The sequence below is a fragment of the Panthera tigris genome, chromosome X, assembly GCF_018350195.1.
Source record: "Panthera tigris isolate Pti1 chromosome X, P.tigris_Pti1_mat1.1, whole genome shotgun sequence".
Classification (NCBI taxonomy): Eukaryota; Metazoa; Chordata; class Mammalia; order Carnivora; family Felidae; genus Panthera; species Panthera tigris.
In genome coordinates, this window is record NC_056677.1 from 127,272,436 (window position 1) to 127,298,493 (window position 26,058).

Consider the following 26,058-nt stretch of genomic DNA (forward strand, 5'->3'; position numbering starts at 1 on the left):
TTGGACAACCTGGAAGAAATGGACAAATTCCTAAACACCCACACTCTTCCAAAACTCAATCAGGACGAAATAGAAAGCTTGAACAGACCCATAACCAGCGAAGAAATTGAATCGGTTATCAAAAATCTCCCAACAAATAAGAGTCCAGGACCAGATGGCTTCCCTGGGGAGTTCTACCAGACGTTTAAAGCAGAGATAATACCTATCCTTCTCAAGCTATTCCAAGAAACAGAAAGGGAAGGAAAACTTCCAGACTCATTCTATGAAACCAGTATTACTTGATTCCTAAACCAGACAGAGACCCAGTAAAAAAAGAGAACTATAGGCCAATATCCCTGATGAATATGGATGCAAAAATTCTCAATAAGATACTAGCAAATCGAATTCAACAGCATATAAAAAGAATTATTCACCATGATCAAGTGGGATTCATTCCTGGGATGCAGGGCTGGTTCAACATTCGCAAATCAATCAACGTGATACATCACATTAATAAAAAAAAAGAGAAGAACCATATGATCCTGTCAATCGATGCAGAAAAGGCCATTGACAAAATCCAGCACCCTTTCTTAATAAAAACCCTTGAGAAAGTCGGGATAGAAGGAACATACTTAAAGATCATAAAAGCCATTTATGAAAAGCCCACAGCTAACATCATCCTCAATGGGGAACAACTGAGAGCTTTTTCCCTGAGATCAGGAACACGACAGGGATGCCCATTCTCTCTGCTGTTGTTTAATATAGTGTTGGAAGTTCTAGCATCAGCAATGAGACAACAAAAGGAAATCAAAGGCATCCAAATTGGCAAAGATGAAGTCAAGCTTTCGCTTTTTGCAGATGACATGATATTATACATAGAAAATCCGACAGACTCCACCAAAAGTCTGCTAGAACCAATACATGAATTCAGCAAAGTCGCAGGATACAAAATTAATGTACAGAAATCAGTTGCATTCTTATACACTAACAATGAAGCAACAGAAAGACAAATAAAGAAACTGATCCCATTCACAATTGCACCAAGAAGCATAAAATACCTAGGAATAAATCTAACCAAAGATGTAAAAGATCTGTATGCTGAAAACTATAGAAAGCTTATGAAGGTAATTGAAGAAGATATAAAGAAATGGAAAGACATTCCCTGCTCATGGATTGGAAGAATAAATATTGTCAAAATGTCAATACTACCCAAAGCTATCTACACATTCAATGCAATCCCAATCAAAATTGCACCAGCATTCTTCTCGAAACTAGAACAAGCCATCCTAAAATTCATATGGAACCACAAAAGGCCCCGAATAGCCAAAGTAATTTTGAAGAAGAAGGCCAAAGCGGGAGGCATCACAATCCCAGACTTTAGCCTCTACTACAAAGCTGTAATCATCAAGACAGCATGGTATTGGCACAAAAACAGACACATAGACAAATGGAATAGAATAGAAACCCCAGAACTAGACCCACAAACGTATGGCCAACTCATCTTTGACAAAGCAGGAAAGAACATCCAATGGAAAAAAGACAGTCTCTTTAACAAATTCTGCTGGGAGAACTGGACAGCAACATGCAGAAGGTTGAAACTAGACCACTTTCTCACACCATTCACAAAAATAAACTCAAAATGGATAAAGGACCTGAATGTGAGACAGGAAACCATCAAAACCCTAGAGGAGAAAGCAGGAAAAGACCTCTCTGACCTCAGCCGTAGCAATCTCTTACTCGACACATCCCCAAAGGCAAGGGAATTAAAAGCACAAATGAATTACTGGGACCTTATGAAGATAAAAAGCTTCTGCACAGCAAAGGAAATAACCAACAAAACTAAAAGGCAACCAATGGAATGGGAAAAGATATTTGCAAATGACATATCAGACAAAGGGCTAGTATCCAAAATCTATAAAGAGCTCACCAAACTCCACACCCGAAAAACAAATAACTCAGTGAAGAAATGGGCAGAAAACATGAATAGACACTTCTCTAAAGAAGACATCCGGATGGCCGACAGGCACATGAAAAGATGTTCAACATCGCTCCTTTTCAGGGAAATACAAATCAAAACCACACTTAGATATCACCTCACGCCAGTCAGAGTGGCCAAAATGAACAAACCAGGAGACTATAAATGCTGGCGAGGATGTGGAGAAACGGGAACCCTCTTGCACTGTTGGTGGGAATGCAAATTGGTGCAGCCGCTCTGGAAAGCAGTGTGGAGGTTCCTCAGAAAATTAAAAATAGACCTACCCTATGACCCAGCAATAGCACTGCTAGGAATTTACCCAAGGGATACAGGAGTACTGATGCATAGGGGCACTTGGACCCCAATGTTTATAGCAGCACTCTCAACAATAGCCAAATTATGGAAAGAGCCGAAATGTCCATCAACTGATGAATGGATAAAGAAATTGTGGTTTATATACACAATGGAGTACTACGTGGCAATGAGAAAGAATGAAATTGGCCTTTTGTAGCAACGTGGATGGAACTGGAGAGGGTGATGCTAAATGAAATAAGCCATACAGAGAAAGACAGATACCATATGTTTTCACTCTTATGTGGATCCTGAGAAACTTAACAGAAACCCATGGGGGAGGGGAAGGAAAAAAAAAAAAGAGGTTAGAGTGGGAGAGAGCCAAAGCATAGGAGACTGTTAAAAACTGAGAACAAACTGAGGGTTGATGGGGGGTGGGAGGGAGGGGAGGGTGGGTGATGGGTATTGAGGAGGGCACCTTTTGGGATGAGCACTGGGTGTTGTATGGAAACCAATTTGACAATAAATTTCATATATTGAAAAAAAAAGTGGGTTGTTTTCTTACTAAGTTTAAGAGGTCTTTATATATTCTGCATACAAGTCTTTACTCAGATATGTGGTTTGCAAAAATTATCTCCAAGTCTGTGGCTTTTCTTTTCATTCTCTTAAAAGTGTCTGCCAGAGAAAAAATGTTTTGAATTTTGATAGAGGCCAATTTATCATTTTTCCCTTAATTGGTTACACTTTTAAAGTTGTATCTAAGAACTCTGTTTAATCAAAGGTAATACTTTGTTCTGTTTTCCTACACAACTTTTATAGTTTTGCATTTTACATTTAGACCCATAATCAACTTTGAGTTAATAGTTACACCAAGTATGAGGTAAGTGTCAGCATTTTGATTTGATTTGTTTTGTTTTGTTTGCACATGGATATCTAATTGTTCCAGCACCAGTTTTTGGAAAAAAAATATTCATAGAATTGGCTTTGTATTTTTGTCAAAAATGAGTTGACCATATTTGTATGGGTCTATTTCTGGGTTTTCTCCATCTTCTTCCACTAATCTGTGTATCTATCCTTTTGCCAACACCACACTGTCTTGATTATTATAGCTTTACAGTAAGTCCTAAAATCAGGTAGTTTGAGTCCTTTGACTTTTTCTTCAGAATTCTATTGGCCAGTCTGGTACCTTTGCCTTTCCACATACATTTTATAACCAGTTTGTTGATATCTATAAAAAAAGCTTGAGTGGGATTGCATTGAATCTATAGATCATATCGAGAATTCTCATTTTAACAATGTTGAGTCTTCTAATCCATGATCATGGAATGCCTTTCCAGTGATTTCATTCTTTCATTTCTTCCATCAGTGTTCCTCAGTTTCCTGAATACAGATTCTAAAATATTTAACTATTTAAACTAAGTACTTATTTTTTGGTGCTATTATAAATGGTATTGCTTTCTTAATTTCAAATTGCAGTCGTTAGTTGTTATAGGAAAACAAATGACTTTTGTATATTAACCTTGTATTATGCAACTTCATTAAACTTACTCTCATGATTTTTTTGTAGATCCTTTGGGGATTTCTACATAGATAATCATATCATTTGCAAAAAAAAAAAGTTTTATTTCTTCCTTTCTAATATGCATGTCTTTATTTTTCTTGCTTTATTGCACTAGTTAGGATTTCCAAAACAATGTTGAATACAAGTGGTGAGAAAAGGATATCCTTCTCTTATTCCTGATCTTAGGAGGAAAGAATTCAATATCTTGACATTAAGTACGATGTTCGTTGTATGTTTTTCATATATGTCCTTTATTGGGTTAAGAAAGTTCCTTTCTATTACCAATTTGTTTAGCTTTTATAATAAATGGGTATTGAGTTTTGTTAAACTGTTTTTCTGAACCTAATGAGATGATCATATAGTGTTTCTTAGCCTATTCATATGGCGGATTACACTGATTTTTTTTTTAATGTTGAAAGAGCCTTGTATTCCTGGGATGAATCCTAGCTGGCCTTGATCCTTTTTATATATCATTGGATTTGATTTGTTAATATTCTGGCATGATTTTTATGTTTATGTTCATGAAATACTCATCTATAGTTTTTCTTTCTTTTACTGTCTTTGTCTAACTTTGGTATTAGGGTAATGATGACCTCAAAAAATAAGTTGTGAAATGTCCTTTATTCTTCTATTTTCTGGAGGAAAATGTATAGAATTGGTGATATTTCTTTCTGAAATGTTTGGTAGAATTCATGAGTGAAACCATCTTGGCCAGGTGTTTTCTTTTTTGAAAGTTTTTTTTATTACTATTTCTTTAAAAGATTTGGGACTATTCAAGTTATGTAATTTTTCTTAAGTTTTGGTATTTTGTGTCTGCTCAGGTCGCCATAACAAAATGCATAGACTGGTTGGCTTAAACAATGTAAGTTTATTTTCTAATGGTTCTGGAGGCTAGAAGTCCAGGATCAAGGCACCAACTGATTTGGTTCCTGGTGACAGCTTTCTTCCTGGTTTATATAGATGGCTACCTTCTTACTACATCCTCATGAGAGAAAGAAGGCTGGGGGGGCGGTGGGTAGGGAGATATCACTGGAAAATATCACTACTCTTCCTCTTTTATAAGGATAGTGCATTTGGGCCAGGGTTCTATCCTCATCATGTCATTTAATCACCTCCTTAAAGACCATCTTTCTAATACAGTAATACGGGGAGTTAGGGCTTCAACATGAATTTTGGTGGGAGGGAACAATTCAGTCCATAGTAGTGTATTTGTAGGAATTGGTCCATTTCATCTGAATTATCAAATCTATGGGCATAATGTTGTTTCTGGTATTCCTCTTATTGTCCTTTTAGTATCTGTAGGATCAGTGATAAAAATTCTTGACATTGGTAATCTTTCTCTCTTCCCTTCTTTTCTTGGTTAGTCTGGCTAGAGGCTTATCTGTTTTATTGATATTTTCAAATAAACAGTTTTGGGTTTATTGATATTCTTGTTTTTTTCTCCCCATTTTCTATATCATGGATTTCTGCTCTAATTTTTACTATTTCCTTCCTTTTGTTTGATTTAGGTTTAATTTGCTCTTCCTTATCCAATTTCCTAATGTAGAAGTATAGGTTATTGATTTTTGACCTTTATTCTTTTCTAATATATACATTTATTGCTACATATTTCCCTCCAACCACTGCTTTAGCTGCTTACCATAAATTTTGATAAGTTCTATATTCATTTTCATTTAGTTCAAAATATTTTTAACTTTGAGACTTTATACCTATATATTTTTTGGAATACAGCTTAATTTCCAAATATTAGAGACTTCTATCTTTTTGTTATTGATTTCTAGTTGATTCCATTATGATCAGAGTACATAATCTATGCTTTTAGATTCTTTCAAATTTGTTGAGCTTTTTTATGGCCCAGAATGTGGTCTGTCTTGGTGGATGTTTCATTTACATTTCAGAACAACATGTACTTTACTTTTCCTGGATGGACTGTTCTATAAATGTCAATTAGGTCAAGTTGGTTGATAGTGCCATTCAGGTTATTTATATCCTTACTGATTTTCTGGCTGCTTAATCTATCAATAACGGTGAAGAAGGAGGTTTTAACATTTCCAAGGACAATTGTGGATTTGTTTATTTCTAATTTTATATCAGTGTTTGTTTTATGTACTTTGATGGTTTCTTGTTAGGTTCTACATTTTTAAAATGGCTACATGTTCTCTTAAAGAACTGATCCCTTTATCACTATGTCATGTGCCTTTTTATCACTAATAATCTTCCTTGTTCTGTAGACTGCTTTGTCTGAAATATAGCTACTATTTGTTTGATTATCATTTGCATGGTGCTTCTTTCTCCATCCCTTAGTATCGTCCCACAGTGTGTGAATACTGTATGTTTTTGTCTCTTCTCCCTGTCTCTGTCTCTCTCTCTGTCTCTCTGTCTCTCTCTCTCTCTTGCATTTCAGTATGGGTAATTTCTACTGACCTATTTTTTACATCTACTGATTATATCTTTGAATATGTCAAGTCTACTGATGAACCCATTAATGTCCTCCTTCAATTCTGTTGCTATGATTTTGATTTTAAAAATTCTTTCTTATATTTTTCATCACTCTGCTGACATTATCCATCTGGTCTTTCATTTTGTCTCCCATCTCCATTATCCATTAGAGTCCTTAACATATTAGCCATTAATTTCCTGACTGATAATTTCCACACCTGTGTCACATGTGAGTCTAGTTCTCATTGTGCTTTGTCTCTTCAAATTGTTATTTGTTGCCTTTTAGCATGCTTTGTAATTTTGTTGTTGAAAGGCACATGTGTTGTATAAAGCAGTAGCCTCTGAGGTAAATGGGACTTTAAGGTGAGTATTTATACCAATCTGGCCAAGAGAGGGGCTAGAGCTGGTTTTTGTCTCTATGGGTACCAAAGGCATTGAATTCCTCTAGTGACCTTGTTTTTGTCTCTCTTCTTGGCCTTGGCCCTTCTCTTTGTGCTGTACCTCAGAAACTGCCTGTCTGTTGCAGCTCTCCCAGCTATAATCCACTGTTATTTTAACTGGGGGCTTATTATCAGGTTATAACGCATAATGTATAATGTATGGAGGAGAAGGGCACTATCTAATATTTGGATTAAGTCTCAGTCTTTGGAGTAAACAGTGGGCCTATGTCTTTGGGTATAGCCTTCACAATTGTTTTTGTCCCTTTTCAGGGTTATAGGTTGAACAGTATTCCCCCAAAAGATGTTGAACCCATAATTTCTAGCTCCTGTGAATGAGACTTTATTTGGAAATAGGGTCTTTGAAGATGATCAAGATATGATGAGGTCATATGGTACTAGGTCATCTTACAGTATTGACCCCAAATCCCACAGCTGGTACCCTTATAAGGAGAGATATTTGAAGACACAGGACACACAGGGAAGAAGCCATGTGATGACAGGCAGACAGTGAAGTGATGTTGCCATAAGTCAAGGAACACCAGGGATTGTCAGCGACTACCAGAATGTTGAGGAGGCAAGAAAGAGTTCTTTCTTAGAGTCTTTGGAGGGAATATATCCCTACCTGCCTTGGTTTCAGGCTTCTATCTTCTAGAACTGTGAAAAAATAAATGTCTCTTTTTGTTGTTTAACTTTTTAAAAAAGTTATTTATTTTGAGACAGAGAAAGCACGAGTGGGGAGGAGCAAAGAGAGAGGAGAGACAGAGAATCCCAAGTAGTCTCTGCACTCTCAGTACAGAGCCTGGCAAGGGGCTCAAACTCATGAACTGTGAGATCATGACCTTAGCCAAAGTCAAATGTTCAACTGACAGAGCCACCCAGGCTCCCCAGATTTCTGTTGTTTTAAGCCAACTAGTTTATGGTAATTTATTATAGCAGTGTTAGGAAACTAATAGACAGGGTGAAGCTTTTTTCCCCTCTGCCACCTAATACCTTACCTGGCTGTAGCATTCCCAGTCTATGCCTTTGAAACCCTCTTCCCTATATACTGAGGCTTTCTTTTATTTTATTTTTCCCATTATATGAGAGAGAGAGACAGAGCGGGACTGGAGTAGAGCAATGTTCCCTTCTCTTTTGCTAGGATGAGATTATACTGTTGCTGTATATTATTCTTGTCTTTCTTGCAACCTGTAGGATAATCTTGGAAATAAATGGCTAGAGGCCCTTACAACTGCACAGAAAATATTTTCAGTCCACATGAGAAGTATCTGATATTGAACAACAATGTGAATATAGTTAACACTTGAACTGTACACTCAAACATGGGTAAGATGTTACATTTCATTTCCGTGGGATACATCCAGTGGAATGCCACTTGGTGATCAAAAAGAATGAAATCTTGCCATTTGCAACGATGTGGATGGAGCTAGAGTGTACATTATTCTAAGCAAAATAAGTCAGTCAGAGAAAGGCAAATACCATATGATTTCACTCATGTGCAATTTAAGAAATAAAACAAACAAGCAAAGGGAAAAAAAATAGAGTCAACCCAAGAAACAGACTTTACTATAGGGAACAAACTGATGGTTCCCAGAGGGGAGGTGGATGGGGAGATGGGTTGAACAGGTGATGGGCATTAAGGAGTGCACTTGTTGTCATGTGCACCAGGTGTTGTATGGAAGTGTCGAATCAATTCTACACCTGAAACTAATATTACACTATATGTTAACTGACTGGAATGAAAATAAAACTTAAAAAAAATGAAGTATCTGTCTCCATATATCTTACCAAAATGATCTTCGTGTTGCTGCCAAGCACAGTTCAGAGACTTGGAGGCCGTATGGTGCCAACGGATGGCTAATGGAAACAAGCTTTTGAAGTTGGGCTGTTGGAAGGCTGAGCATGTGACTCCTCTGCTCAGCAGGTTCTGGAGCCTGCCGTGTAGATGGGACAGCCTGCAGCACCACATCTTAGAAAATCTGACAGTGAGAAGAGAGAGTTAGTAACAGTATTAAATAACCTTTATGAAGCTGTAGGAATAACACTACAGATGTAACTATATGAAAGAATAGATTTAATTATCTCAATTCAGGATTAAACAAAGGAAAAATTCTGAAAAGCTAAGCATAAGTGGTCTATAACCATTACTTCCATTTTCTCACTACATAGTCTTTTTGTATGTCTTGTAATCTTGCTTCTAACATACTATTTAACTGAAATCGTTCTTTAAAAATTCACTAATTAAACAAATTTTTTAAATGTTTATTTATTTTTGAGAGAGAGAGACATAGTGCAAACGAGGGAAGGGCAGAGAGGGAGACACAGAATCTGAAGCAGGCTCCAGGCTCTTAGCTGCCAGCACAGAGCCTGATGTGGGGCTCGAAATCACAAGCCGCAAGATCATGACCTGAGCTGAAGTCTGACACTTAACCGACTGAGCCACCCAGGCACTCCCGAAATTCAGTAATTTTAACGTTACCACCACATAGAAGAATTGCTTTACAGGTCTAATCCTTTTGGCCCTCTCCACTTGTGACACTATTTATTGATCACTCTCACCTGACTTCTTGAAACTTTTTTTTCCCACTGATTATGCATGATTGTGGGCAAGTTACTTAAACTCTCAGTCACTCTGGTTTCCTGTTTGTAAAATGAGGATAATAATAATAATACTTATTTAATTTGCCTAATATAAAGACTAAAGTACTTAGAATTGTGTCTGTCCCATATTATTATCATTATCATTTTTATAATGATTATTGTTAGGGATAAAATATATCTGTTGGTAAAACTACCTTGACAAACCTGCTTAGAGTTGGTGATTCCCTGAGTGTCATGGTTTCAGAAAGATTAATAAAAAAACTTCATTTGCATAATACCTTTAAAAGAATTAATTTGTTCTGTGAGAAAAGAGGGAGAAAGCCATCCAACTACAGAGAAGCTGTATGGTGCTTGATGTGAACCTTTTCAATAACCCCTTAAGGTCACTAAACCCATAGAATGATTGCTTTCAGTGGTATGTGCGTGTGTGTGTGTGTGTGTGTGTGTGTGTGTGTGTGGTGTAAGCTGAGGAAGGAACTGAATGTCACGTTGATGTGGGACGACATCAATGATAAACACAAAGGCCATAGCTAGAGATGTAACTGCATATTCTGATGACTTGGGGTGATGACTTGGGCATATTCTGATGACAGGCTAGGAAATGAGGAACTAAAGTCAAATTTATTGATATTTTATGGGTGTAAGCAAGGAGCAGAGCATGGCAAGGCCTCTGCTGGTGTCTTGGTTACATTTATGTTCTCTACTGTCTCTTGTTTCTCAACCTCCTACCTACAGAGGCTGGCAAATTATAGTCCATGCCTAGTTTTATATGTCCCACAAGCTAAGAATGGATTTTATATTTTTAAAGGATTGTAGGGGTTCCTGGGTGGCTCAGTAACTTGAGCATCTGACTCTTGACTTCAGGTCAAGTCATGATAACAGGATCATGAAATCAAGCCCCATGTCAGGCCCCATGCTGACTGTGGGGCCTGGTTAAGATTCTCTCTCTCCCCCTCCACCCCTCTCCCTTGCTCATGCTCACTCCCTCTCTCTCAAAAATAAATAAAAAATAAAAGGTTGTAAACAAGAACAAAAAATAATATGAGGCCAAGACCATATGTGGCCTGTAAAGTCTACAATATTTGCTATTTGGTCCTTCAAAGTACAATTTTTCCAACCCCTGGTTTAGTGCTCAGTTCTTTTTTTTAAGTTTATTTATTTTGACAGCAAAAGAGATGTGGTTGGTGGTGGGGGGAGCAGAGAGAGAGGGAGAGAGGGAATGAGGGAATCTCAAGCAAGCTCTACATTATCAGCATAGAACCCGATACGGGGCTTGATCTCACGAACCGTGAGATCATGACCTGCTGAAACCAAGAGTTGGATTCTTAACACACTGAGCCACCCCCAGTTGACACTAATTCTTAATTGAATACTCTTCTCCCTTTACATTGGATTGCTCCCCCAGAAAACCACTCTTAAGCAAGTATATGTATTCCTTTCTTCATTATTTCACTCAACAAATATTACTGAGCATGTGTATAACAGGTTCTCTCTCTCTCTCTCTCTCTCTCTCTCTCTATATATATATATATATATATATATATATATATACTCACATTTTTTTAAATGTTTATTTATTTTTAAGAGAGAGAGAGCATGAGCGGGGAAGGGGCAGAGAGAGAGGGAGACACAGAATCCGAAGCAGGCTTCAGGCTTCTAGCTGTCAGCACAGAGCCCGATGCAGGGCATGAAGTCACAAACTGTGAGATCATGACCTGAGGTGAAGTCAGACGCTTGACTGACCCACTCAGGCACCCCTAGCAGGTACTTTCTTAAGTACTGGGAAGAGAAACATAAATAAGTCAGCAATCTCGGCCACCATTCAAGAAGCTCACAATCTAGTGGGGAAGAAAGACAAACATAGGGTGATAACTACTGCTACTTATGACATTTTTAAACACAGAATACAGTGAAAAACTGCAAAAGAGAAAGCAGTTAACTATGCCTGGTAAAACCAGGAGGACTCCACGTGATCTATATTATTTGAAGAAGTGTTTCATTGTTTCGTATTTACTTACAAAATAAAATTTGCTCACATGTAAAAAGAAAAAAAAGTCTAAACAAACCATAAATATAGAAGAAAATAAAAAGTGAAACCTCCTGTCTTCAATATTTGTCATTCCCATTCGTCAACAATCAACAATCAACAGTTTGGAGAACCAAATTCCAGATCACACGCATGTGAAGTCTCCACACCTATTCTCACATACAAAAATACATTTTGCATTTTATAGTTTTCAGATCACTTCGGTAAATACTTAAGAGTGCAATTCATGGGGGGTGCCCGGGTGGCTCAATTGGTTAAGCATCCGACTCTTGGTTTTGGCTCAAGTCATGATCTCACGGTTCCATGGTGCTGAGCCCCACTTCAGGCTTTGCGCTGGCAGCACAGAGTTGGCTTGGGATTATCTCTTTCCCTCTATCTCTGCCCCTCCCACTTGTTCATGCTGTCTCTCTCTCTCTCTCTCTCTCTCAAAAATTAATTAATTAAAGAAATAAATTAAAAAGTGACAATACCAAGTTATAACAAGGATGTGGAGGAACAGGAGTTCTGATTCATTGCTGGTGGAATGCAAAACAGTCTAGCTACTTTGGATGACAGTTTCAGTTTCTTATAATGTCAAATATAGATTTAGCATGTGACCCATCAATAGCACTCTTTTTTTAAAAAAGAGTTTATTTTTGAGAGAGAGGGTGTGAGCAGGGGAGGGACAAAGAAAGAGGGTGACAGAGGATCCGAAGAAGGCTCTGCGCTGACAGCAGAGAACCCAATGTAGGGTTCAAACTCATGAACTGTGAGATCATGACCTGAGCTAAAATTGGACGCTCAACCAACTGAACCACCCAGGTGCACCGTCAGTTTTTTAAATTTAGCTATTCCAATGGTTGTGCATGACACCTCATTATTTTAATTTGCATTTCCCTAATTATATATGATGTTGTGCATCTTTTCATAGTCTTAATTGCTATTTGTATATCTTCTTTGGCCAAGTATCTGTTCAGATCTTTTGCCCACTGAACATTTTTTAAATTAAGATTTTATTTCTTTAGAGAAGTCTTAGGTTCACAGCAAAATTGAGGGAAAGATACAGAGATTTCCCCAGACATGCATAGGCTGAACCCTTATTATCAACATCCCCATCAGAGTGGTACATTTGTTATAACTGATGAACCTATAATTGACACATCTGTATCACCCAAAGTCAATAGTTTACATTAGGGTTCACTCTTGGTGGTCTACATTTTATGGGTTTGCATGTATAATGACATGTACCATCATTATAGGATCATACAGATTAATTTCACTTTTTGACTGCCATAAAAATCCTCCCTGCCATGGATTTAATATGCAATGTTCCATTTTTCAGTTCATTTAAATATTTTCTAATTTACATTGTGATTTTTAAAATTTGACCAACAGGTTATTTAGAAGTATACTACATATTTTAGGGAGATTTTCTAGTTTTTTTTTAATGTTTATTTATTTTGAGGAAGAGAGAGACAGAGTGCGAGACAGGGAGGGGCAGAGAGAGAGGGAGACAGTATCTGAAGAGGGCTCCAGGCTCTGAGCTGTCAGCACAGAGCCTGATGTGGGGCTCGAACCCATGAACTGCGAGATCATGACCTGAGCTGAAGTTGGACGGTTAACCGACTGAGCCACCCAGGCACCCCTCTAGATTTTTCATTATTATATTCTAACTTCATTTCACTCTGAAGTGAACAAAAGCAAGCAAACAAACAAACAGCTAGTATAAATGACTGTAATTGTTTCAAGTTTTTGAGACTTACTTTATGGCCCAGGATTACCATCTATTTTTCTGTGTGCATAAAAAGGACATTACAAAATCTCTCCATGTCTAGTAAATATTCCCACCTTAAAGTCAACTTTGAGCATCTCTTCACTAACTGACTTTAGAGCCTGAGATTTCCACATTAATTCAATCTTTGAATTTAGGCAACACAAGGATCCTGTTACCATGTGTTCTGGGTACCGGTACTTTTATAGATGTAGTGTGTCAGATTGGTTCAGATCCTCAGTAGGATTGACATTTGATGAAGAAACCAAGATACATCCCAGGTAGGTCTGCTTGTTGAGGGTGGCTTCAGTAAACTGCCACTGAACAGGATCCCAGGTGGCTATGGAAAGACCCCTAATGAGGGGAGCTCTGAAAATGGGGTGGCTATACTCTTTCCTAGAAAAAAAAAACCTTCAACTTTGTCTGTTATTAATATATCTCCATCTGTTGTCTTTTGGATGGTGTTGGCATTGTATATTTCTTCCACCCTTTAACTTTCAATTTTCCTGTATTTGTACATTTAACTTGTGTCTCTTATAAATAGCACATAGTTATATTTTGTTTTCTTAAACAGCTTAATGTTCTTTGTTGTTTAATTAATGTGTTCAGTTCATTTACATTTAACACAATTATTGATATATTTGAACTTAACTCTAGTATATCAATATTTTCTTTCTATTTCTCTTGCCTGTTTTGTTACCTTTTCTCTGTTGTTTTCTTTTATACTTATTAGGTAATTTGTATTATTCAATTTCCTCCTTTGTTTACTTGTTTATTATACATTCTTTTACTGGTTTTTAAAAAGGAGTTATTCTAGGACTTACAACATGTATCTTTGACTTATTAAATTATAATGCAGATTAGAGAATTTATATTCACTCCATTTGTATTCCTTCCTCAACTACTGTTGTGTATTTTAATTAACACATATATATCCCACATAACATGACATTACTATTTTTGTTTTATACAACCAAGGGGCATTCAAACCTACTCACATATTTAACCTCTCCATCACACTTCATTCCATCTTCTAGCTCCCAGCTTTTATTTGGGATCATTTTACTTCTGCTTGAAGATCATTAATATTACCTTTGCAGTTGGTGGCAGATTCCCTAAGTTCTGAACCATCTAAAAACAGCTTTTACTTCAATTTTTTAAAAGTTTATTTATTTATTTTGAAAGAGAGAGAGAGCATTAGAAGGGGAGGGGCAGAGAAAGAGGGAGAGAGACAATCCCAAGTAGGCTCCACACTGCCAGCACAGAGCCTGACACAGGGCTTGATCCCACGAACCCCGAGATCATGACCCGAGCCAAGATCAAGAGTCAGATGCTTAACTGACTGAGCCACCCAGGCACCCCTACTTCCATTTTTGAAGGCTATTTTCACTGGATATAGAAATTTGGATTGGCAGTTACTTCCTCCAGCATTTTGAAGATGTCATTCCATTATCTTCATGTTGTTTCTGTCAAGAAGTCAAAGCCAATCTAACTGCTGCTCCGTATTAGGTATTACATCTTTTTTCTCCAACTACTTTTACGTTTTTATCTTTTTATTCATTTTTAGCAGTTTTTACAAAAACACCTAGATAAGGTTTTCTTTGTATTTATTCTTCTTTGAGTCACAGGACTTTTTGAATCCTTGACTTGATGTTTGTGATAGACAGAATTCTAAAGTGACTTCCAGTGATCCTTGCCAAATTATAATCCCTTCCCCTAGAGTATGAATATGATGGGATTTCACTTGAGTGATTAAGCAATGTATAATGCACAGATGACTTTTAGAAACATCCTTGGTTGGACTGTCCTTATCCAGCCATCCCTTAAAAGGGACAGGGATGTTTCTGGTGAGAGATGTGAAACCAGAGAGGGATTTGCTGTCAAGGAGATTCTCCATTGGCTTTGAAGACGGAGGGGACCACAGGGAAAGTCATGCAGGCAGTCTCAAGGAAAGGAGAGTGAGTAACAGATGGCATGCAAGAAGGAAACAGCAACCTCAGTCCTACAGCCACGTGGAACTGAATTCAGCCAACAATCTGAATGAAGCTGAATGTGCGTTCTTAGCCAGAGCCCTCAGAAAGGAATGCAGGCTGGCCAACACCCTCATTTTAGCCTTTAATATACTGGCCAGTAATGACAAACCTGGTATCCTGATCTATAGAACTGTGAACTAATAAGTGGGTGTTAGTTTAATCTATTAAGTGTCTGGTAAGTTGGTATGCAGCAATAACAAAATAATACAATGCTTTTGTTGCTTTTAGAAAACTCTTAGTTACCATCTCTTCATGCTTCTGTACCATTCTATCTCTCCTCTCCCTCTAGGGCTCCTATTACAAATATATCAGACCTTTACATGTACTAGGTGCCAGGCATTGTTACAAGTGCTGGAAATATATCAGTAAACACAACGAATACTCCTGTCCTCAGGCCTCATGAAGCACCTTTTAATGGCCTCCGGATATCTACTGTACCTAAACTGGCTCCTCCCACAGTGTTCTTCCTCACAGTCAATTCCAGTACCATCCAATCAGGTCTATAACTGGTTCAATCTGAAATCTGTGCTTCAAACTGATACCTCCCCTTTAAAATTTCTCCCCTATGGGGGTGCCTGGGTGGCTCAGTTGGTTGGGCGTCTGACTTCAGCTCAGGTCATGGTCTCACGGCTTGTGAGTTTGAGCCCCACATCAGGCTCTGTGCTGGCAGCTTGGAGCCTGGAGCCTGGTTCGGATTCTGTGTCTCCTTCTCTCTCTGCTCCTCCCCCACTTGTGCTGTGTGTGTGTCTCTCTCTCAAAAATGAATAGACATTTTGAAAAATTTTGAAAAAGTAAAATTTCTCCCTTATGGGCAATTATCAAATCATAACTTTTACTCTCTAAGAAATTCCCTAACCTGACCCACTGCATTATAGCTTTACTTGCCACCATCCCAGTCAAAGCCCACTGTTATTTCTCTCCCAAAGACTGTATGTAATAGTCTTCTAATTGATCTCTCCATATACACATTTGCCCTCCCTTCAAACCATTTTGCACACTGTAGGAAGAGTGAACTAAAATAGACTTGTTGGTGTGTAATTCTCTCTGAATGGATCCCTAAGGCCTTCAGGGTGAAGTCCATCCAAATTTGTTATCATGTTACATAATGCCTTCTTTTACCTGGTCCTGAGTCACCTTTCAGCCTCACTTCCTCCTTGTACTTCATTGCTTATTGTTTGCCGGACTCACTATACTCTTTCCTGATTCTAAGAAATTCATGTTCATGCCCTTTGTTCTCTCAAACAGAGTAGGAAACCCTGCCTTTTATTCATATTTCAAGAATCAGTGGAGATACCATTTCATTTAAGAATTCTTCCCTAAATTCCCAGAATGAAGCTTTCTTTTGTTCTCTCTTAATATTCTGTTTATGTCTCTATATTCCTTCTTTATACATTTTGATGAAACTATGTTTTTATGTCTCTCTTCCTAGTAATATTTGGATGCTCCTCAACAGGAAGATGTATGTCTCCTTAATATTTGTACTCTAACATCTAGCATGGTTCCTAGTGCTTTGTAAAACTCCATAAATGTTTGTGGGAATTCAATCGAATTACTTTTCTCCCAACTTCCTATTTTCTTTAAATCTGGTAAGATGTCTGTTGTAACTCTTCACTTTAGTCAGTAATGAAAATAGTCAGGTCAAACCAAAGGTAGGCTTTGCAGGAGGCCAACAGAAACTCTTCCTTTGCCTATGGTCTCTTAATCAGTTCCCTTTGAGTATGTAGATTTAATTAATTAATACATAATTATATTAATTATAAAACCCATCAAAATATAGATTTATAATTCTTGTTCATGAAGGTTTCATGAAAGAGTTGTTAAAATCTTAATGAAATTTCATTCATTAATTCACTTAATGCACATTATGTCTGCCAAATTTCCATAAACTACCCCCAATAAGCTTTTTTTTTTTTTTAAAAATTACATTTGTGTGGAATGTCTTTGTTGATAACTTTGTAATTTTCTAAGTACACACTTACTTGAAAGCCTGTTCTAGAATCCAACCCAGGAGATACTTAGTTCACTGATTACTAGATTGAAAATTCTTCCTTCTTTGTCTTTGTTAGAAGTGGTAATATATTTACATAAATCCAGTCTTAAAGCACTTCTCCTATTCTCCATAATTCCTTTGATCATTGAGAGTAGTGTAATGATATCATCTGACTTATAGCTTTCCCATGCCAGGACACATGCACATTGTTCTTGTTCTTTTTGCAAATATGTATTTCTACCAACCTGAGGTGATTTTGGGGCCTTATGTTTCCAAATACTGATGCTTTAGGCACATACCACCTGTTATATTCATCCTTCTTTTCATATTATTCTTTTAAAAAGGGAACTATGAGCTCATTGTAAAACTTCCTATGTAGCCCCATGGTTTCCCTCACTTCTCCTTTAATAGAATAATTTGCTGTTTCATAGTCAAAATTATGTTTTTGAGAGCTCCCCAATCTTTAGAGTCTAAAACCATCTTAATGTAAATTAAGGTCCAACAAGTATCAATCACAATAACAGAAACTTTTGGAGAACAGCCATAGCTAGAAATTCTAGTCAGAGTAGGCAATTACATAATAGGTCAATTTGAATCTTTTCATGGTTATTACTAAGGAAGAAGCATTACCTCCTGAAAGGCTTAAAGCCAAGAATCCATTTAGCTCCCGTCAATTTTTCCTTCCAATGTCTCTCAGATTTGTCCTCCTTTTTCCATTCCTATAGAAGCCTTCATCACCTCATGCCTGGACTACTGCCATAGGCTAGATGGTTTCTTTGCCTCTAGTCCTTCCACATTCCAATCCATTTTCCATACTATTGCCAGATTAATCTTCTTAAAACACTTTCATCATGTCACTCTCCAGCCTGAGATCTAGCTCAAATGTCACCTTCTTTATAAAATCTTCCTAACTGCCCTAGGAAGAGGTAATAGCTGCCTAGTCAATGTTTTCATAGTTCTTTGTGCATACCCTTATTAGTGCAATTACAACATGTATAATAATCACCTGCTTAAATTATTATTTTTCTCTCCCCTTTTGCTAAGAGCTCCTTGAGGGAAGGCAAAAGGATTGAGTCATCTCTTTACAATGGCACTCAAGGTTTTACATAATTGGCCCCATCTTGCCCCACCACCTCAGGGGCTTTACCTATGTTTCCTCTGACTATCATGTTCTCCCTCTTATTCTTTCTACTCATTCTTCAGGTCTCAGATTAAATATCAATTCACTGAAGAAAACTTCCCTAACACTCTTAACTAATTAATTAATCAACTCATTTAAAAAATATTTATTGGACGCCAACTTTGTTCCAGGCACTATTTTAGGTGCTTGGGATATATAAGTGAACAAAAAAGACAAACACTCCTCCTTTCATGGAGTGTATCTTCCATTGGGAGGTGGGAGATGATTAAAGATAAACACAATACATAAGTAAACTATATAACACATTATAAGATGATAAGAGCTATGAAAAAAATCCAGCATGAAAAAGGGGTAGGCTGGAGGTAGTAGGCGGTTTAAATATGATGGTAAGGCTAAACCTCATTGAGAAAGATGACATTTGAACAAAGAGGAAGTTAGTCATGAAGATATCCAGTGTAAAGTAAGTTAGTGCAAAGGTTCTAAGCTGGGATTATATCAGATCTACTTTTATCCTCCTTTTAAAGATACTTTCTATTGATTTCCTTCATGAGTCATAATAAAATTTGCTAGTATCTTCTTTTTCTCTCCCCTCCTTCTGACCCAGCCTCTAATTTAAACCTATATTTTCTTACTCCTGGTTAGTATCTATGTCCTCTTTCTACACCCATTTTTTTGTTACTTGTGTAATATCTATATTTCAGAGTATAAAATATTTGCCTCTATTCTGTCATTTCATCTTCCTCACTTATTCTTAGCTTTACAAGTAAACATAGTTACAGCTCACCATTAAACATACGTCAAATGTCTCCTATGATTTCTAAGTTATCTGAAGCTTTTGTATTTCCATTAAATACCTTAGTAAAGCATCATGGAACTAATATTTCCTGAGTCTTGCACATTCATTATAGCTTGCATTTATGACTTAAAGTTAACTTAGTTGGATAGAAAAACCTTTGGCTCTCATCTTCCTGTTGTTTAGCTATCACATTTGTAACAAGTAGTTTTCTAACATCACAACATTTGTAGATTTCTCCGAGGTTTCTTCTGGAGCTCTTTCCCTGGAAGAACTCTAAGACTACATTTAAATACATATAGATATTTATTATAGTTACTATATGTAATAAATATTTATTACATATAAATCAAATGCAAACTTTTATACATTTATTATATATAACCTTTTAATATATATTATATACATATAATTATATATAATATATAAAACATTTATTCTATTTATATATGAAATTCATTTATGTTTACATATATATATAAAACCCATTATATATACATATACATATACATATACATATACATATACATATATATATGTGTGTATATATATATATATATATATATATATGTAGTTAGTATACACACATATAGTAACCTTTTGGTGTGTATTCAGGAATCTGGTGTTCACGGGTGAGCAGACCCTTTGTGGAAGAAGTGCAACACTGGCCTGCTGCAGTGACCAGTTCTGTCCAGAGTCTTTCAGAACATGGAGATTCCTTGAGGAGCTAGGTGAGGCCACCACAGTGCACTCTGGGCTGCATTTCTTCCACTTTTCCACTTCCACTTTTGGTCTTTTTTATAGGCATTTGAACCCACATCCTAATTAAGGCTCATCTACAGCCTAGACTAAGATGGAAAAGTTTCTTTGATGTATCACTATTCTGTTGGTGGAGTTTTTGCTAAACTGTGTGTAGATCTTTGAGGTTCTCCATCCCAATTCTATGACTTGTAAGGAGCCAAGGCCTTCTCCTGCAAGCATTGACACTCAAGCCAAGGTAGAGTACCTGACTAGACATTTTTGTGAAGACATCCAGATGGTCAACACACATGAAAAGATGCTCAACATCACTCACCATCAGGGACATGCAAATAGAAGCCACAATGAGATATCACCTTACACCTGTCAGAATGGCTAAAATCCAAAAGACAAGAAATAATAAGTGTTGGTGAGGATGCGTGTTGGTGGGAATGCAAATTGGTACAGCTGTGGAAAACAATATGAAGGTTCCTCAAAAAATTAAAAATAGAACTAAACTATGGTCCAATAATTCCACTATTGGGTATTTACCCAAAGAAAACTAAAACACTAATTTGAAAAGATATATGTACCCCTATTTTGTTGCAGCATTATTTATAATAGCCAAAATATGGAAGCAACTTAAGTGTCCACTGAGAGACAAATGGATAAGGAAGACGTGGTGTGTGTGTGTGTGTGTGTATAACAGAATATTGTGCAGCCACAAAAAAGATAAAACTTTGCCATTTGGACAACATGAATAAATCAGACAGAGAAAGACAAATACCATGTGATTTCACTCATATGTGGAATTTAAAAAGCAAAACAAATGAATAAAGAAACAAACAAAAAGCAGAATCAGACCTATAAAAACTGAGGACAAATTGATGGCTGCCAAAGGGGAGGGGAGTGGGGGGATGGGCAAAATGGGTGAAGGGGAGTGAGAGATACAGGCTTGCAGTGATGGAGTGGATAAATCATGGGAATAAAGGGAACAGCACAGAGAATACAGTCAATGGTATTGTAATAGTGTTTTATGATGACAGATGGTAGCTGCACAGCATAATGTATGGAGATGTTGAATCACTATGTTGTATCCCTGAAACTAATGTAACACTGAGTGTCAAGTCTACTCAAATTAAAAGAAATTGAAAAGTCACTCAAGCCCTAGGCTTTTACTTCTGGTTAGGTTGAAGAAAGTTACAAAAGATTGTTTCACCAGCCCTAAAAGTGAGAATCAGCCAGATAAGCTACAAGATCATAGTTTAAAAACCTCATCAGACTTTGGGTTTAAGTTCTGACATGTAAAGAGCTTGGATCTTGTCATTCCTGTCCTAACAATAAGAAAAAGGTGATCAAATTGAGAAACAATGGCTCTTCTTAGATTTAGACAACTGAGGTTGCAGGGCAAACTGCCACCCAAAATCTGGAGAGACTGGCAAAGCCAGAGAAGCACAGCCAAGATCTATTTACCTGGAGGAGAAACTCCATTCACTTAAATGGTAATTTGGATGAACTGCTGGAGGCTGAGTGTGGTCCACCTTGAGAAGGAGAGACTTCTGGGATCATAGTCTTAAGGGGGAACCCACACTTTCATGGGTTTTTACCTCCATGAATCCCACCAGGATCTTATGGTATAGGGTCCAAAACAATTCCTGCATGGTTCTGGCAGGGGAGGGGAGAGTAAACATTGCATTGCCCATAATAGAGTATTCTCCTAACAGAGCTGTCTCTATAACAAAGGCCTGCTCTCCAGGGGAAAAGACTTTAATCAGAGTCTTATCCCATCTGGGGAAACGGCCCTTCTCTTACTTGAGCCTTCTTAAGCCTTTTCATGTTACCAAAAGGGAGGTGGTATGAAACACTGTTAAGGACACAGGCCCACTAAAAAACTAAGATTTAATCATAAGATTATAGAATGCATCCCCTATCTCACACCGTACCACCATGCCATCAGACTTCAGTATAATAAGAGTGGATTATTAAATGAAGGATCTGCAAGATGTAGACTCTATCTGATGAGTAGTACTTAAGGCATAGGAGGGACAAAAGGGAGACAAAAATCAAGGACACTAGGAAAATGTGAAGTCTTTGACACCTACAGCTACCGCAAACATTATATACAGCCCAACTTCCAGCCAGATTAAAACAAAACCTCATATTAAAGGCTATTTATGTCAGTACCATTACACAATACATTATGCCTGAATTTCAACAAAAAAATTATAAGGTACATTAAAAGCAAAACAAACAAACAAACAAAAAACCCAAACCTAGTCTTAAGATAAAAAATAAGTATCAGAGCCAGACTCAGATATGACAGTTTTGAAAGAAAAGACATGATTAATACGTTAAGGGCTCGATTGGAAAAAGCAGGCAATATTCAAGAACAGATGGGTAAATGTAAGCAGAGAGATGGAAATTCTACAAAAGTATCTAAAGGAAATGTTAGAAATTAAAAAACACTAACAAAAATAAAGAATGCCTTAGATGAGCTCATCAGTAGACTGGACATGGTCAAAGAAAGAATCAGTGAATGTAAGCATAAGTCAAGAGAAACCTCCCAAACTGAAATTCAAAGAGAAAAAAAAATTTTAATAAAGCTCAGAACAGAATACCTATGAACTATGGGGCAATTTCAAGAGGCGTGACATACACTTAATTGATTAGCAGGAAGTAAAGAAAGGAGCTGAAGGAATATTTGAGGTAATAATGGCTAAGAATTTTCAAAAATTATTGACAAACACCAAACCACAGATCCAGGAAGGTCAGAGAATGAGCATGATAAATATCAAATAAAAAAAATCTAGGGGTGTCTGGGTGGCTCAGTTGGTTAATCCAACTCTTGATTTCAGGTCAGGTCATGATGTCACTGTTCATGAGATTGAGCCCCACATCGGGCTCTGTGCTGTCAGCACAGAGCAGAGCCTGCTTTGGATTCTCTCTGCCCCTCCCCTACTCAGGCTCTCTCTCTTTCCCTCTCTCAAAATGAATAAATAAACAACAAAAAAAGAAGAAGTCTATACAGAGGCATGTGATATTGAAGAACCCGGGGTGGGGGGAGAATACCTTAGAGAGCAAGGATAAGAATTATGAGAACTTCTCTAAATATATTTAACAAAATTTGGAAGATGAAGTTTTTTTTTTAAATGGATAAGTAAGTAAGTCACGCAGATGAAAAGCCCAGCATAGAGAATATAGCCAATAATATTACAATAACATTGTGTGTTGACAGATGGTGCCTGCATTTATCTTGGTAAGTACCAAGTAATGTATAGGATTGCAGAATCAATATGTTGTACATTTGAAACTAACATAACACTGTATATCAATTCTATTTCAATGATAATAATTTTTTAATAAATGAATTTACAAAACTATGTTGCTGGCTTGAAATTTGGAGTAGCAGTGGGGGCAAAGAGAAGTGGATAGGTTTAAAAATATTCAGGAAGCAGAAGTGAGATTTTGTATTGATTCTATATTGGGAATCGGGAAGAGAGAGGATGCCTCCGACTTAGCATGCTTAAAGTGGAATTGCTGTTCGCCTCCGAACTTACTGTCTTCCTTCACTGCTAATCTCAGTGAGTGGATCAGCATGCTGGCACAGACTAAGCATTCATTGATTGTCTTTGGAGTGAAAGAATAAATGAATAGAGTAGAAATACGGCCAAACAAAGTTCATTCACCAGTGCCTGCCAAACAGCCAGTCCTAAACTCACCCTCAAGGTCGGCTCAGCAGAGGTCTATCACAGTTTCCCTCTCACTTTATCAACCGTTTGGAAAATCGCCATATCTCAGGTCCAGAAGAACACCCACCTTCACATCAGACACTCCTTGCCTAGAACCTGTACGTGTGGCACAGACCGGGTTTTGCCAGGAGCCTCTTCTGTAATTTCTTTACATGAGGCCAGTGGCACAGCGTACAACCCTTAGGAGCACAGGGGACGTTTGGTGTTGTAGAAACAGGGTCACAATGGCACCCAACTGGTGGATCTGTGTTCACCTTGGCTTGGATCAGAGACTCTTCCCACCAAACGGGTTTCTTAATCCAGCCTCTCCCCCCAGACCGTCGGGCTGGCAGGCAAAAAATACAACTGCCAGAAACACCACAGACATCAAGTGATCAGCTTGGATATTTTATTGCTTCTCCCAGCTCAGGACAAGCAGAGATACAGAACTGCTTGTGGTTCCTGGTACAGAGACCAAAACCAGGAAGTGATCTGTCCCAGTGCAGATTTCCCAGAAATAAGAATGAGATGGGGTATGTGGACGATGCGCCTCAGACTCAACTAACCCAGTGAACATTCCCTTCATCATATTGGTTATGAGACAGAACACATCTTTAAGTATGGTGACAAATACATTCATGTCTCACGGTTGTGAAGACTACAGGATTTTGCATAGTATATGGCTGTCATTATCATTATAAGCAGTTTCTTAATGAGATGGAATTGGAATGACACCAAAATGTTGGCCCATAGTGTTTATAATTCTATCTCTAGAGTTAATGTACAATAAACTGTATGTAAGTTTTACTATAATGATTCCTCAAAGGACAATGCCAGCTAAGAAGCAACTCTAATTTTTTTTTAATGTTTATCCATTTCTTGAGAGAGAGACAGAGTGTGAATGGGGGAGGGGCAGAGAGACAGGCAGACACAGAATTCGAAGCAGGCTCCAGGCTCTGAGCTGTTAGCACAGAGCGCGACGCGGGCCGAACCCACCAACTGCGAGATCATGACGCAAGCCGAAGGCGGACACTTAACGGACTGAGCCACCCAGGCGCCCCAAGAAGCAACTCTAAACGACTGCTATGTGGGAATGGATTATGGAAGTGTTTCTCCATATGAGAGCTCAAGGTTTTTGTTTGTTTGCTTGTTTTTTGGGTTTTTTTTTTTTTTTTTTTTTTGCAGCGATTTGGTAACAGGTAAACCACCCAAGTCTTTTATGAGGAGACTTTTGCTAGGCATTGTGTTACGTTCATTCAACTCATAATGTTTTGATCAATCATTTGGTTAAAAATCTTTAACAGTAAAGCATTCACAAAAGCATTCTTCCAGAGTGGACAGTCACCTCTAGGGCATTGGATGAATGCTTTTTCCAGTTTTAGGGGCAGTCAGTAGTTAAAAACATTGAAAAGGTTTTTCAGAATTGTTTTCGTAAGGGAGAGCACTTCCTCGCGTAAGTTCTCCGCTGCCCTGCCCTGCCACTCCCGACTCCTGCTAGGCATTCTTGCTCGGGAGGGGCAGACGAAGGGTACAATGCGCAGACAACACTGGTGGATATTATAACGAAAGGAGTTCCACCTTCCACTCTACCGCCGAACAAAGTGAGACATGGACAGGCTAGGGGCTCTCTGAAAGCTAGACACCAAGTCGGTGACAGACCCAGGGCGGGGAAGTCGGATCGAGTTTGAAACAATGTACACTGGGCGTCACTCCGAACCCGAGCTTCCTCCAGCTCTCCCAGCTCTTTCCGAGCGCTAGGCCCATCTGGCCCTGCGCTGATCTCCGGGCTTTGTCGCGCAACTGGCATAAACCGTGACGACAGCCGTGCGGAAATGCACGAGTGGCCTTCTCCTCAGCCAGGGTTAAGGTAAGTACCACCGCCCTGGTACCGAGCAGACGGGGTGGGAACCATTCCCCTCACCCCGCCTCCCGTGCCAGGCCTTCAATAGAGCGCCCGGGCTAACCCAGCCACTGCACCCACCAAAGACACCCCTTCCCGATCCGTGGGACGGGACCCACCTGTCCTGGAGGTCGCGACTCCCAACTCAGCAAAGCGGGAGGAAATGCAAGCAAGTAGAGCCGTGGGAGGCAGCCCTGCACCCGCCTTTTGCTTTTTCCCAGAGACCATCTGCCCCGCGCTCCCCTCCCCCAGTCCGTTCAGGCCCAACTGGCTAGAGGCCCCGCCCCACTTCTTCCGGCCTTGTGGGTGCGCGTCCTGTGCGCCCGGGACCCGGACTGCTGCGGGGGTGTGCTACAGCCTCTGGTCCAGAAGGGTGGCGACGGGGTGCCCTAGTCGATGGCCTTAGTTTGACAGATTTGGAGCCCCAGGCACAGAGAGGAGAAGAGACGGACTCATGAAAGTATACTGGGTGTAACTAACACCTAGGTTTCCTTGTTTGCCTTTTCTGTGCCCCTCCTGACTCTCCCCACTACTGAGGTTGCTTATCGAGGTTTGCTGGAACAAAAATTCTTCCACTTCCTTGCACCACTTTCTTGAACTTAAGCCACATACCACTCACTGCTGGACTCCCAGGAGTTCATTTGAGCTACTTGAA

The 26,058-nt window shown here is 38.5% G+C and overlaps 1 protein-coding gene across 4 annotated transcripts in view; it reads right to left on the reverse strand.

The window, feature by feature from the left end:
• TMLHE (trimethyllysine hydroxylase, epsilon) overlaps positions 1–25,652 on the reverse strand; it is a 98,724-nt gene extending 73,072 nt beyond the window's left edge. For all 4 annotated transcript variants that reach the window (XM_042974712.1, XM_042974713.1, XM_042974711.1 and 1 more), the window contains exons 1-2: positions 25,523–25,652; positions 8,471–8,661 (exon numbers count right to left, since the gene is read on the reverse strand). In XM_042974712.1, coding sequence (XP_042830646.1) covers positions 8,471–8,651 — 181 coding nt within the window. In that variant the 5' untranslated portion in view covers positions 8,652–8,661; positions 25,523–25,652. The remainder of the gene's footprint in view (positions 1–8,470; positions 8,662–25,522) is intronic.
• Between the last annotated feature and the right edge of the window lie 406 nt (positions 25,653–26,058).